This window comes from Juglans regia, chromosome 5 (genome assembly GCF_001411555.2).
Source record: "Juglans regia cultivar Chandler chromosome 5, Walnut 2.0, whole genome shotgun sequence".
Lineage (NCBI taxonomy): Eukaryota > Viridiplantae > Streptophyta > Magnoliopsida > Fagales > Juglandaceae > Juglans > Juglans regia.
Genome location: NC_049905.1, coordinates 19,727,087 through 19,741,165, shown reverse-complemented (window position 1 = coordinate 19,741,165; position 14,079 = coordinate 19,727,087). Strand labels below are relative to the sequence as shown.

Sequence of the window (14,079 nt, the reverse complement as noted above, 5' to 3'; positions counted from 1 at the left end):
TTGCACGCTCCATACAAGGGAAGTGTGTGTGTACTTGTCTTTGAGAATATGTTTGGGTCCACGCAATTGATTCAGACATGCAGTGTTGAAACCGTAATCTGTGGCGCTTACTGCATTGGCGACTGGTCGTAATCTGTGGGCTGCGATCACACCCGTCCAAATAAACTATTTAGTTTTGGACGGTTAAAAGGGATATTTTGGATAGTAGAATATTTTCACTAAGAAAATATTTTAATCACAAATAGATTGCATAAAAATAAACTTACAAACTGATATGATTTGATATGGTACGTCAAATTATAAAGTTACTTTTATTATAAAATAAATCTAATAGATTTCATGAAGTCATATTAATACGTGGGTTAACTTTATATAATATCTTTATATCTGTAACGGTTCTCTTCTTAAAATACTTTACTACTATTTACTATTATTTAATATTCTATCATTATTTTTTTATTATTTTTTTATTACTATTCACATAATATTTGATATCACCTCACTACCCAAACACAACCTAAGACTTTCTAGTTAAGAGGTTGTTGTAATCTTTGCAATCAACAATATTTTCAAGGTCCTTAATTTATGAGGTCTGCTACTCACCATCCTCACACATCACACACTATTTTTTTTTATTTTTTTATTTTCTTAAACTAATTGAATTCTTTTATTCATCATCTATATACCACATATTTGATAAGAGAAAAAAAAAATATGGTTTGTAATGTATAAGATGATTAATATAATTTTTTTAATTTATTGCCTGACTAAAAAAAAGTCAATATTATTATTATTTTTATATAATGATAATAGTTTTCTTAATTTTGGTAAGAGGCAGTTATGAGAGTTTCCTAACCCATGAAGAGGGCAAGGCCCTAGTTAGAATTAATTTTCAAACTGGCCATCGGAAAAAATTGTGATTTTTTTTTTTTTATAATTATAAAAATTGTCTCCGGCTCTTAAAAATAAATTAATTTTCCTTTATAATTTTATCATATTCAATCACACTGTACGACACTTTATAAATGATTTCATGTATCAATCACTTAAATAAATAAAGTAATAATAATAATTAAAATATGAATTTCTACAATATTTTCCTGTTGAGTTTAATTATGGCATGCTTCTTGGTTGGAGTTTCTTATAGTTCTCATTTCTTTTTTTCTAATCAGTTCATTTCAGGATACATAATTCCAGTAGTAGATCAAAATCTTCGAACGATTGGCTCAAGTGATAAAGCCATTGGTCTTATTGGTATACTCCCTATTGATTTAAAGTTCAAATTATCTTGAATGCAAATAATTTTTAAGGACTATTGGATTGGAGAAACTTTTCCTTAAATTTTTCGATATGCACTTATAGGAAACTCCTTGGTTCTCGACATCCTTGAGATTAGTGGAGAATTTATTCTCGAATTAAAAAATCTATTCATCATCCTAACTCTCATCATCCTCTTATCATCCTATAATGTGACATTAAATGATAGGTTTATAAGTAAAATGTAATAAATAAGTTTCGATCATTTAATGCTACATCATAAAATGATAGAATGATGATGAACGTTGAGATGATGAATACCATTACTCTTCTCGAATACTCAATAAAAAAAAATCCAAATCAAAATCCAAATCCCAGACCAAAATGTCTACGGGACATGGGAAAGTCCCATTAGACCAAAAAGGCCCATAGGTAGTCGATTGAAAGGGTTTTTCTATTAAGTAATGTTACATACAGTCGTGAAATGTATAAATACCATGCAGTTGTTTTGAAACATAATGAAATTTACTATTAAAAAATTAATTTCTTTTCATGTGGATCCTATATTTATTCATTTTTTTTAAAACGACTATACGACACTTGCACACTCATGATTACAAATATCATTTCTCTATATATAATAGAAAAGGACACTGCTACGTCCACTTACAGAAACCACCGAAATGTTATACCGTCAGTGTTAAACTGTTTTGTCTTTTTTTATTTTTATTTTACAATATTTTTGTGTATTCTTTTTTAAAAATACAAAAGAACAGAATACACAATACCCAAAAATAAACAAACACAAATGCTTAAAAAAAAAAACACATTTCGGTAAGGAAAATCGGTAGACTCTCTCGGTGAGGCTATCATTTTCTTATATATAAAGAGCCATCACACCAGAGATCTATTGCAGCAGTAATTCAGGATGGTAAACAGATCATATCAAAGCGCACAAAAAATGCACAAGCACCAAGTAAAGTTCATATCTGTACATTTCAACATAGATTACGTATATTACAATTATACTATACTGCCTTAAGGGCTAAAGGGGGTTCAAATTTACAAACTTTAGATGCACAATTATCTTAAGTTGCTCCAGAGCTCTCAAGGAGAGAAACTTCAAAGCAAGTAAATGGCTAGATAATGAGAATAATTATCCTCTTTTTTTTTTTTTTTTTTTATTGACCATTTCTTTAGATTCAATATCAGATGCACTGTGAAATTGTATAGCTCACTATGTCTCAGAACACAAGATTTATCTTGAACTCTTCTGAAAACTCCAACTTCTCCATTTTACGTTGCTTATCCATCCAAAATCAATCAAAGGTTGCCCAGACTGCAGCTTAACAAGGTGGCTTCTGTAAGGTAGTAGTATATTCTTGAGACCTGCCATTCATGGAGAGACAACTATTAGAATAATAGCAATAAGTGATCAAAACCCAAAAAGAGAAAGAACATAATGCAAAGTCATGTATTTTTTGAACAATAATGCAAGGGAAAGGATTTACTAAAGAGCAGGATTGTGATGCAATGAATACAGAATACCTGTAATGCACATCGTCTTATAAAGAACTGCAATCTGAGGATCTCCTTTTGTACTCATATTTGGTCTCTCCAAACACTCGAGAAACGCCAAGTCGGCCTTAAGTAGCTTGGCCTGATCATGAGTGTCATAACCAATATCATGGCAGTAGCAGCAGAAGTCCAACCAATCAATTGGCCGCTTGTCCCAAATTGGAGATCCATGATCTTTTCCACTGGACCAATTAGGTCCACAATAATGCCCATATCGCGGAAATAATTGAGAAAGAAATGCTCTTACACCTGTATGCCATGGAACCTTTGAAACATATGGTTTAAAGCGCAAACCCACAACCTTGCCACCATTTTCAACAGCCCCAGGAGGTCGCGCTCGCCTCTTTAATCCTCTATTAACAGTGGCCGGTGTTTGAATTCTATCTCTAGCATTGATTGCCCAGGGAAACAATGAAAGCAAGGACCATCCCCACAACTTGATACCAAAGCAATCTTTCTGTTTATATTGTTGGACAAGGCCACTCGTGGAATTCAGAGTGATCACCAAATCATTGCGAGGTTGGCCCCTAAACCATGGGAAAGCACCAAGGAACCATAAATTCATGGTTGAGAAGTTCAAGAAGTCATCAAATTGAACAATCAAGCCAACAGGAATCACAGATACGCCGGTCTTCCACCAAAATCACAAAGCCATATCAAGCAAATACCACCTACACGTAAAAGGGTCAACCAATCAGCATAAACCCGCAATTTCTAGGCATTATCAGGCTTAGAAATACGAATTGGTTGTAAAATAGAATCATTTCACCATTTAACTCGCAAACTAATGAAACAAAGATCAAGTCTCTGTCATTCTAACGGAAACACAAGTTTCTTGAACAGAATATTCCTCAAAACCGTGTTTCTTTGCTGAGAAAACGGAGGTAAAATGGGTCAAAAAAAGAAATAAGAATTCAAAAAGACTTCAACTATCCACTTTTCACTTTTCAGAACGGGAAATTAAATTTTATTAAAAGAAAACATAATTCGAAATTCGTTTAGTTTTAGCTTCCAGCGTTTTCTCAGCGATCGAAAAACAGAGCCAAACGCAATATAGGAGTATCATGTATACGGAAATAGTGCACGAAAACACACAAACTTTGAGCTATATTTTTAACTACGGAATTTCGGAGAAAAAAATAGCAAGAATCACAAACCCAAAATCGTTAGGGGAAAACTTACTTGCTGTAATCTATGGACTAATGACTGTGCCACAAGCTCACAAACTATGGGTTGAAAGAAGAGATGGAAAATGCAGAGAGAAAGGAAGAAGAAGTCTCTCGTAAATTTTTTTTTTTTTGTTTTTCAATTCCCTGGGGCTGGGGATGAAGTGGATTACGCGGACCCACTTACCTCCGCCCAAAGAAAAGCAAAAATAGAAATATGTGGTTCAAGCCAAAGATGCCATAAAATTAAGGAAAATGCTCTAGTCACCGATATAATGGCCCGATAATTTCTACCGATTTCCTTTTTGTTTTTTGTTTCGTTTTTTTTTTTTTAATTTAATAATTAAGTAAGTTTTTATTTTTATGTTTCTTAAATGTTTGAAGGGTCTAAAAATATGTTTAAAAAACAAAATTTCTTTAAGCATCCTCGATGCGATGTTGGTAGTTGTAGCATGACTCTAAAATTAAACTTGACATGGTTTTAATAACCTATTAGATCTGACTTTTTTTTAAAAAAAAAAAAAAAAAACTATTTACAAGTCTAATTTTTAAGTCATCCAATATATTATTGATGTGGAAGTCTTTTGCGTTAATAACATCTAAAAATTATTGGTATGATTTATTATATTGCCAAGTCCGTCTGTAAAGCATAATATCTAAAATTGTAAGATTTGTTTTATGATATTCAAATTTTAAAATTTATCTTTCAAATAAAATTATGTCAGGTAAGCCCTTTATTAAGTGTACTCTATATACTTCCTTGTGAATACAATTTTTCAAAAGTAAAAAATATATAATTTAATGGATTCACATCAATTTGTAACTTTTATTTTTGTGAAATCTTTTACAAGAACCTAACACTTCTCTAATAAAAATTTAATTATAATCCAAGTTTAATAATAAGTTAGTTTTAAGCTTAATTACTTGGTTCCTAGATTTTTTTTTGGTAGATAAGTCTTCAAGTTTTAAGTTTTAACAATACTTAAATTTACTCTATTTTCTTAAAAATAAATGTTTAATCTACATAAAAATCTTACACAAAAAAGTCAATGTGATTTAAAAGATTATAAAACTTTTCTTTATTATTATAAATTAGATTTGATGTATTACATTAACAATTTAACTGTGTTGGTGTATAAATTTTTTTTTAACAAAATTTATGTAAATTTCTCTTTAATTATGAATGGAAATGGTCACTTCTTTACGTGACCTTAGATATTCGTCAACTAACCACCAATCATCTTTTGACACATGGAATTAATGAGCTTACGCAAGCATGGAAGATTTTTGTCTCTGTGTTATGATGCAATTCCGGAGGCTGATACCAATGCAGAAACTGCTCCTTGAATCGTGGGTGATGTAGGCTTATCTAATTGTTAAAATTCTTATCTATTTATTTTGAAATATTGTTGCTTAGTTGGTAATTCTTTCCTCAGTTTATTTCCTAAGTTGTAGCATTCTATGTATTCCTTTAAAAGACGATCAAATGGAAGTAAGAGATGAATTCGAATTTTGGAGAGATTCCATTTACAGAGACATTATGTTTTTTTACTCTTTCTTTCCCTTCTAGATGTCAACGTGACATTGGCCTTGGAAGGTTTACACCAATTTTGGCATTAGAGAAAAGTTTCCTTCCTCAAGGAATTTGATGTCTCATGCCTGCAATCTGTAGTGGTAATTCTTATAATATGCCGAATAACCAAAACCCAAACACTTACTTACCCCATCTGCAAGAACAAATCACCCAACTCGCATCTGTCCTGGAGCAGATTACTCATAGGTTGGATGCAATGAACGAACGTCAAACTCATGATGAGTTGCGACCTCACAATAGGAGGGTGCATGGGCCTTTTCAGGAGGATGTATTGAGCGATAGTGAAGGGGAATGAGAGGATGAAGAATATAGGGAGATGGACAAGGGATTTGGTGATCATGGAGTTCGTTTTGGGCGTAACGAACGAGAATTTCCTAGAGGACGAGGAGGGCGTGACGTTGATTATCATCCTCTTGATGAACTAACTAAGAGGATTTAGATGATAGAAAAGTTTGTTATGTCTGAAGGAAGTTAAAAGGGCATGCATGAGCTTGGTGGGGATATTGTGGAAGAACAATTACGGCGTACTCGACATGCGCCAACTTCTAATTGGAAAGAGATGAAGGAATAGTTGAAGGAAAAATATTTGTTTATTAATTACAAGTAAATGATGTTCGAAGAGATGCTACAGTTGAGCCAAGGATCATTGACTGTTGATCAGTATACAGACTGTTTCCATGAGCTGACTGCCCGTAATAAGATTGTGAAAAATGAGCAACAAACTCTCGCTCGATACCGCACACGTTTGCATAGTGAATTGTGCCAATAGATGTTGATTGCGCTGCACGACTCATCAACATTAAAGAAGCTTATCAACTGGTCTTGCATGTCGAGAAGCAAATAGTACTTTTGAGTGGGAGGCGAGTAGTATCAATGGATCCTAAGCAGGAGCACTTACCAACCTACTCGTTCCAAAAACCACCCTTGCCAAATGACCAAGCTAGAAATGTCGTGATGGGAGATCAAAAGGGGAAGGCCAAAGTTATGGGTGAAGGGCCACATTGTTATAAATGTAAGGGATTTGGATACTTTGTTGTTGTGTGTCCTATGAGGGATAAAAAACTAGTCTTTGTTTGTGAAAGAGAACTAAGAGTGTTCCATGCAGTTGAAGAGATTGAGGAAGAGGAAGCCAATGAAGGTGGTGATGATGAAGTAGAACATTTGGGTGCAACTAACCTGCTCAGTTGCGTGATCCACCAAGTTCTAACTAGCACTAAGAAGGAGATCCAAGCTGACTCCGATTGGCGGCACACCAATATTTTTCACACCCATATGGAACATGGAGGTTGTGCTCTGAATGTCATCATTGACAACGGCAGCAACATGAATGTAATTTCTGGAGATACAGCGGAGTGTCTGGGCTTGAGAGTTGAAAAACACCCTACTCCTTATCGAGTCAGTTGGGTTAATGAAGAAAATCTCATCCTAGTGAAGCATCGTTGCCTAGTGACGTTCTCATTAGGAAGAAATTATGTGGATGAGGCATGGTGTGATGTGGTTCCTATGATCGTTTGTCACTTGCTGCTGGGATGACCATGGCTCCACAACAGGAAGGTGTTATATGACGAGTACACCAATTCTTACTCCTTTAAATTTAAAGGTAAGAAGTTTGTTTTAGACCCTTTGCAGATCTCTTAATTTGAAGCACAACCAAAACAAAAAGAAGTTTTCCCAATACTGACTAACCTGTTAGATCCTATTTACAAGTCTAATTTTTAAGTCATCCAATATATTATTGATGTGGATGTCTTTTGCGTTAATAACATTTAAAAATTATTGGTATGGTCTATTATACTATCAAGCTAGTCTGTAAAACACATCATCCAAAATGGTAAGATTTGTTTTGTAATATTCAAATTTTAAAATTTATCTTCTAAATGAAATTATGTCAAATAAATATTTTACTTAGTATACTCTATACACTTCCTTGTGAATACAATTTTTTCAATATATATATATATATATATAATTTAATAGATCAAGTCACGTCAATTTGTGACTTTTAGATTTAATGTATTACATTAACTGTGTCGGTGTATAAAAATTTTTGTAAAAAATTTATGTAAATTTCTTTTTATTATTTATGGAAATGGTCACTTCTTTGCATGACCTTAGCTATTCGCCGGCTAGCCACCATTCATGTTTTGACACATCGAATTAGGGTTGGTTTACTTATATAAAGTCAAACTATCTCATCTCATATAATTATTATAATTTTTTTAAAATTTCACACAAAATATAATAAACAATTCAACATCTTCAAATCCTAAAATAAAAATAATATTAAAAAATAATATTCTAATAGTATTTTATTTAACTTTTAATTTTTCATCTCATCTCATCTGTGTAACCAAAAGAGATCAATGAGCTCACGCAAGTATACAAGATTTTCGTCTTTGTGTGTCATTAAAAAAGTTGTTGACATGTTAATTCAATTCATGCCTTGTACAATTGTCTTATGTTTGGAAATAATTTTCATTTCATTTCATCTTATTATATCTCATTTTCTTTCTAAGCATCACTCAAATATAAATACTTTTAAACTAATCATTACAATTTTTTCAAACTAATTATTACCACTTATCCAAACTTTCAAACAAAAAATAAAAAATAATTCAACTTTTTCAAATCTTAAAATAAAATAATATTTTAACAATATTTTAACTTTATAATATTTTCTTATTCAATTTTTTTTTCCTCTCATTTCTCAAAATCTCAAACTATCTCACTACTATTCACAAACCATCTTACTATTATTCACAAAATTCTCATATCATCTTATTCTCCAAACATTCCTATTAGGGTCTGTTTGGATACAGAGGTTCATCTCATCTCATATCATTTCATCTTACTATCCAAACAAGTCATAGTGAAGGAAAATGTTACAACTTTAACACAATAGATATTATTATTTTTTCACTTTAATTCAGACATACAATCCAACGGTCATGTGAAATTAAAACGGACGAAGTTATGTAAAATTTAAAATTTAATCAATAAAACCTTAATATATTTTTATAAAATGATACTATCAGATTGTGAAGTAGTCTTAGAAATAACATTATTTTGGTATGACTTGGGTCTTTGTATCGTATCCAAAGTGATCAGTGAAGGTGAAATGTTTCCCACAAGGAAGAGATTCAACGAATTGGAATGGCCGCTTACGACATCAAAACTTGAAGTTACTGTACGGGGAGATGCGTTAAAATGGTAAATTTTCTTCTGGGTCATGTCATGGCGTACCTACAAAGGTAGAGTTATGTGAGGTTTTGGTGTTCGATTTGGCATGCAAGTACAGCAATAGACTAACCTACTAACAGGAATGCCGTGGTTGATGATGCTGATGCTCTAAAAATTGTTGGCTACATTCATGTTATAGCTTATCTCGACCCGGCAATGGTGAAACCATCTCAAACCATCCCTCCACGTCAATGATGATTTGGTTAGCTTGAGGCACCAGAGTTGCAGGGTCGTTGCTAAAGGAGGCGAGAGAGTGAGGACCACGACACGACGGAGAGATGGTTATCTGTGTTCGGATGCAACAACAAAGGCATGCATACATGTAGGTTTGGTGCAAGATGCTAATGCCAGATGATCCATTGGCAGGTTAAAGAGAAGGGTTTCATGTCAATTCAAGACTGCATGCTTTTAAAAACTGCCTTGTACAGGAAAGTTTTTATCATACACGGGAAAATTAGTTCCCTATAATGGCGTTTGTTCAATAACATACCTCCACTTGCTATTCCAAAAAAACAGAATGTTACATCGTTTATGACCCAAAAAAATAATAATAATAAAGAAAGAAAGAAGTAGAAGAACAGAAGGAGAATAGTCTTCCAAAAATCCCAATCACATTCTCTCTGAGAAGTGAAGAAAAGAAGCTTTAAATATGAAACAGTGGACATTAAACAATACAACATCCAACTACAGATCAAAGTTATACACGTTATAGTGTAGAAGAATATACAACAAGATGTCAGGCAATCTTCTTCCCAGCGCAGTTAATGAAGCATCATCTTCAGTCAGTCAATTCCATGATGGGGATAATGTTCTAAAGACGAAGTCTTGCGAAGACGTTGTGCTGTAGTTCAAATCAAGGTTGTGGAGCTGTTCCATGAGCTGAGAACGTCTTTCTTTGAAGAAATCAAGACGTGTTGTCAATTCAACCAATGTAGAAGATGCTGCAGATGGATGTCTTGGATACTCCATCTGAAACCAGGTTACAGAGTCAATATCAAGGTATAATTTGGAAGGTAGATATCAATCAAGGAAATACTTGATGGAAATCTGAAAACAGTGCAGATGGAAAAATTGGAAATAATTTCCAACGCAGAGTTGTAAAAATTGATGGCTTTCTTCGTAGTTAGTGTTGGATTTCACAAGATAACTTCTCAAATCAAATCAAGTCAATGAAAATAATTAAACGGCTTTATTAAGAAGTGTCAAAGATTTATCACGAAGGAATGCTTGCCTCCACTGCTCTGGAAATGGAAGGCATGGTGGCAGAATCAACAGCACAAAGTTCATCCATCGGCATTCCGATGGATGTCTCAGTACTTTTAGAATCACCCAGGCTTGTTGAATCAATAATTTGCTTTCGAGAAGGCTGCTTGATATTGCTGCCAGATGCTAACACCTGTCCTTTAATACCCCTCCAGTCTGTTCCTAACAAGCTCTCCTAAACCAACATGGTTGAATCATTCAATTTCTTTGAAACAAGAGTTTTGTAGGGAGAAGGAGAGAGAGATCTTGGAGACAATGAATGATGTAAAAGAACAAGCAGGATCTTAGAAAGGAGATAGGTTAAATGACAAGCGTTGATTAGAAATTCAAAAAGCAAATGAGATAGATAGGAAAGGACTGATGGCTTTTGGCATGGTATTAGAGCCTTGTTTGTCTAGAAGTTCTAGTCAAATCCTCAGAACTAATCCCCGCTGTTAAAGCAACCAAGTTTTCAAATGCATGTATGTCATTCTCAATGAATCATTTCTTTTATAAGTCATTCTCGATGAATCATAAACCCAAGATACACCAATATGGGAAGGCAAAAACTTGTGGATTGTTGAGAACCATCAGAGAAGCAAGGAGCAAACCAATTCTAAACTACTATAGCCCATTTCAGGGAGAATAATCTAGATAAATTTTAATCACGTGGCTTTTGAGGGTGCATTTCTAATATTACTGAGGAATATGCTATGAGAAGGATGGATGCTATGCTGCATGTGATAGCTTTAATCAATGTGTCAAAGCTGTACAGGGTACAGGATCTTCCTGGTTCTAGGACGTGGCTTAGTTAACCTAAATGACAAGAAAAATTCAAACAGATCATGTAAATTTACAAAAGAAAGAAAAAACCTCCAGGATACATATTTTAAGTTAAAAAATAATTGTTTATAAGTGATGAGGTCATTTTCTGGATGGGTCTCAAACCGCCCTTTAGATTAATGAGAAATTTTATTTTATTGGCACCGGGTGTCCAGGAACTGCGTCCCAACTAATCCCAGGGCACAGATCCTAGGCAAGGAGTTTCCCGCAAGTGCACCTCAAGTAATTCAAGGGAAAAATCCCCCAATCCAATGGACCCTAGAGATTGTTTGCACCCAAGGAATTTGAACCTTAGACCTGGGGGAAGCATACCCCCAAGCCCAAGGCTTTCACCACTTAAGCCACCCGTAGGGGTTCTAGATTAATGAGAAATAAAGAGAGTAAAGAAAGAAAATAGTCAAACAAATCCGAGAGAGACAGAAGCAAAAGAAACTAAAAATAAGATGATGAACTATGAAATTGTTAGCATCTCTTCTCATGAAATCCAATCTAAAAAAACTATGATCATATCAATTGTGATAAATGAAAACTTACAAAACATACCTCGGTCCTCTGTTTCCGGTCATGATTATAATATGCAAGGGTTGTATCAAAATCTTGCTGAAGAAATCTCCTGCAGTTATCAAACATGCATATAGAGTAAGAACGCAAGTTGAAAAAGTTTTGAGACACTACATTGCAGCATCTTCTATGGTCACCTGAAAGAATTTTTACATCCCTATTTTTTTTATTTATACACTGGAATTTAACAAAATGGAAACAGAGACATATATATCAATGTAGATAAAAGGACACAATACAATTGATACGTCTCCCATTGATGATCAACATGTAGACTTCACTATAATACTTTTAAGTCAAACTCAAAAACGTGCACACCTTCATAATTTGAAAAATGTTATGTTCAAGGAATCCTTGATTTGAAAAAGAGACATTAAGGCCTCGTTTGTTTTTTGAAATGAGATGAGTTGAGATAAAAGTTGAAAGTTGAATAAAATATTGTTAGAATATATTCTTTTAATATTATTTTTGTTTTGAGATTTGAAAAAGTTGAATTGTTTATTTTATTTTGTATGAAAATTTGAGCAAGTTATAATGATCAGATGAGATTAGGGGTGAAAGCCGATCAGTTTGGAGCAAAGAAACCGACCGGACCAAAGCTTGGACCGGTCAATCTCGGTCCAAGGATTTCTCAACTTTTGGTCTTTGGTCCGGTCCCGGGGTGGGGTTTCCTCAGACCAGACCGACCGAATTGGGAAAATATATTTTTAATTTTTAAATATATTTTATATATATTATTTTATATAATAATTGTATAATTAATTATGTAATTTTCATCTAATTTATTATCATTGAACATATAAAATATTTTTTTTAATAAGTTAGTTATATAATCCACATTAATAATTCACTTAATTTTAATTTAGTAATCTAAATAAAAAAAATTTATTAATTTATTTGAAAAAAAAAGGAGAAAAAAAATTGGACCGGACAAATAACTACCATTCTGGTCCCTATAGATGTTTGGTCTGGTCCGGTCCGGGAAAAATGATGGACATTTACACCCCTAGATGAGATGAGATGAACTATGAAAACAAACGAGGCCTAAAGTTAGGTGCAGGCTATATACCCGACCTGGGTTGGGTCAGTCAGTTGTCCAGTTTAGGGTGTCAAATTACTGACAGCCCCAGCCAGAGTATTCCCTCTTTACATACTCCTGTTTCTCAGAGTTTCGTGACTTCCACTGCAGCCTTAACCACATCTCATTCAAACTTACATCTCTCGCAATCTCTTCTTGTCTTCTACCTCCATCACTGTCATTGAATACTGACTCACGCAATGCAAGCACAAACATTCCATAACTCTCCATTCCAGATTTATTCAATTCTTGAAACACCCTTTATTGACTGAGAATATAACTACTGCAACTTATAAATCTGAAAATTCCCAAAAAATGCTTCTTCCTTGTTCTTGTTGCTCCCACATCACCATAAGATGAGCAAGTTCAGAACACACGTGAAAAGACTATAGTTTATGTAAACCACATAATTAAATGCACATTGCCATGATATCTCTAGAATAAGGAGTTAAAACTGGAAATAATAGCTTTGACGGGTAGCAATCAACCTTCATGATGCATAAAAAGTTCTTCTTGTTCAGCACGCCAACTAGTAGTATACAATCTCTCTCTCACTCTTTATGAACTTTAACATAGGGATAATATCAAAATATTTGGCAAAATGAAATGTTAAACCGATGTCACAATGTGGTGAGATATCATACTTGGAAGCTTGAGAACAGACGCATTGGCATCAAGGAATTAAGAATGCTACTAATACATGAATATCATAAGCTGATTATTAAAAATAGAATGCATGATTTCACAAACTCACTGTTGGGAATTATGATTTTGGACATGTCCATAACGGTCGCACGCATCAGAGAGTGAACCATAGTGATGCTGCCTTTGCTGATTAAGTTGATGGTGGAGTTCTGCAACTTTCTGCTTCAGCCTGGCCACATCTGCTTCAGCAAGAGCAATCTCCTCTAGCTCAGCCCTCGTCTTCACATCAGTTTAAAGTCATAAGAATATCTATTAAAGCATTTGAGAAGAACATGAAGAGCAAAGACCTCAAAGATCTACACAAACCTTAGAATCCATGTCACGCGAACTGGAAAACTGTCCAGAAGACATGCTCAAACCGACTTCCAGTGCGGCTCTAAGGTCTCTTTCAGCTTGCAACTGCTCTTGCAATCTTGAAACCTATACAGTCAATAACGAGTTAGAAGACACATGAAAACAGTGCTATAAACCTGAGGTTTTAGGTATTTCCCACATAAAAATAGGCAAGGTTGGTAAGGCAGTGTATATTAGCAAGTGTGATAAAAACATGCGAAAAGTAAAAATAAGTTTCTTAGATATTTCACCCTCGCAAAAGACGTCAGTTATTGTTGTCAAATTGAACAGTGAACCTAAGAATACCATGTTTGGCTACAAAAAATGTTGGAAATATTTGAGAACTTGTTTGAGATTAGATTTTGGGAAAGGAGAGAAAATTTTGAATAAAAATATTTTTAAAATAAGTATTGTATTGGAATTTGTGAAAGTGGATAGATAAAGTTGAAAAGTTGTTTGAATAAATTTTTTTAAGATTATTT

The 14,079-nt window shown here is 33.8% G+C and overlaps 2 protein-coding genes across 8 annotated transcripts in view; both read right to left on the bottom strand.

The window, feature by feature from the left end:
- Positions 1-2,216: 2,216 nt before the first annotated feature.
- LOC109007346 lies at positions 2,217-4,238 on the bottom strand. Its single transcript, XM_018986987.2, has 3 exons — positions 4,018-4,238; positions 2,806-3,506; positions 2,217-2,646 (listed from the first exon to the last, which is right to left on the bottom strand). Exons 2-3 carry the CDS (start codon positions 3,398-3,400, stop codon positions 2,516-2,518), a joined length of 726 nt encoding a protein of 241 aa, XP_018842532.1. The 5' UTR covers positions 3,401-3,506; positions 4,018-4,238; the 3' UTR covers positions 2,217-2,515.
- Positions 4,239-9,260: 5,022 nt separating this feature from the next.
- The window catches only part of LOC109007342 (rho GTPase-activating protein 7-like), a 47,131-nt gene continuing 42,312 nt past the window's right edge, over positions 9,261-14,079 (bottom strand). For 3 of the 7 annotated variants that reach the window (XM_018986977.2, XM_018986978.2, XM_018986980.2), the window contains 5 exons: positions 13,571-13,684; positions 13,314-13,483; positions 11,455-11,533; positions 10,067-10,273; positions 9,261-9,804 (listed from right to left, as the gene is read on the bottom strand). In XM_018986977.2, the coding sequence (XP_018842522.1) occupies positions 9,622-9,804; positions 10,067-10,273; positions 11,455-11,533; positions 13,314-13,483; positions 13,571-13,684 (753 nt within the window). In that variant the 3' untranslated portion in view covers positions 9,261-9,621. The remainder of the gene's footprint in view (positions 9,805-10,066; positions 10,274-11,454; positions 11,534-13,313; positions 13,484-13,570; positions 13,685-14,079) is intronic. The other 4 variants (XM_035690208.1, XM_035690207.1, XM_018986982.2 and 1 more) reach the window with 3 other exon arrangements.

What these genes read in the sequence shown, in the direction of transcription:
- LOC109007346 (XM_018986987.2), bottom strand. Translation starts at nt 3,400, where the DNA reads ATGAATTTATGGTTCCTTGGTGCTTTCCCATGGTTTAGGGGCCAACCT. An exon ending in TAAGACGATGTGCATTACAG is followed by an intron (nt 2,647 to 2,805) that starts GTATTCTGTATT and finishes CATGAATGGCAG; the next exon opens with GTCTCAAGAATATACTACTA.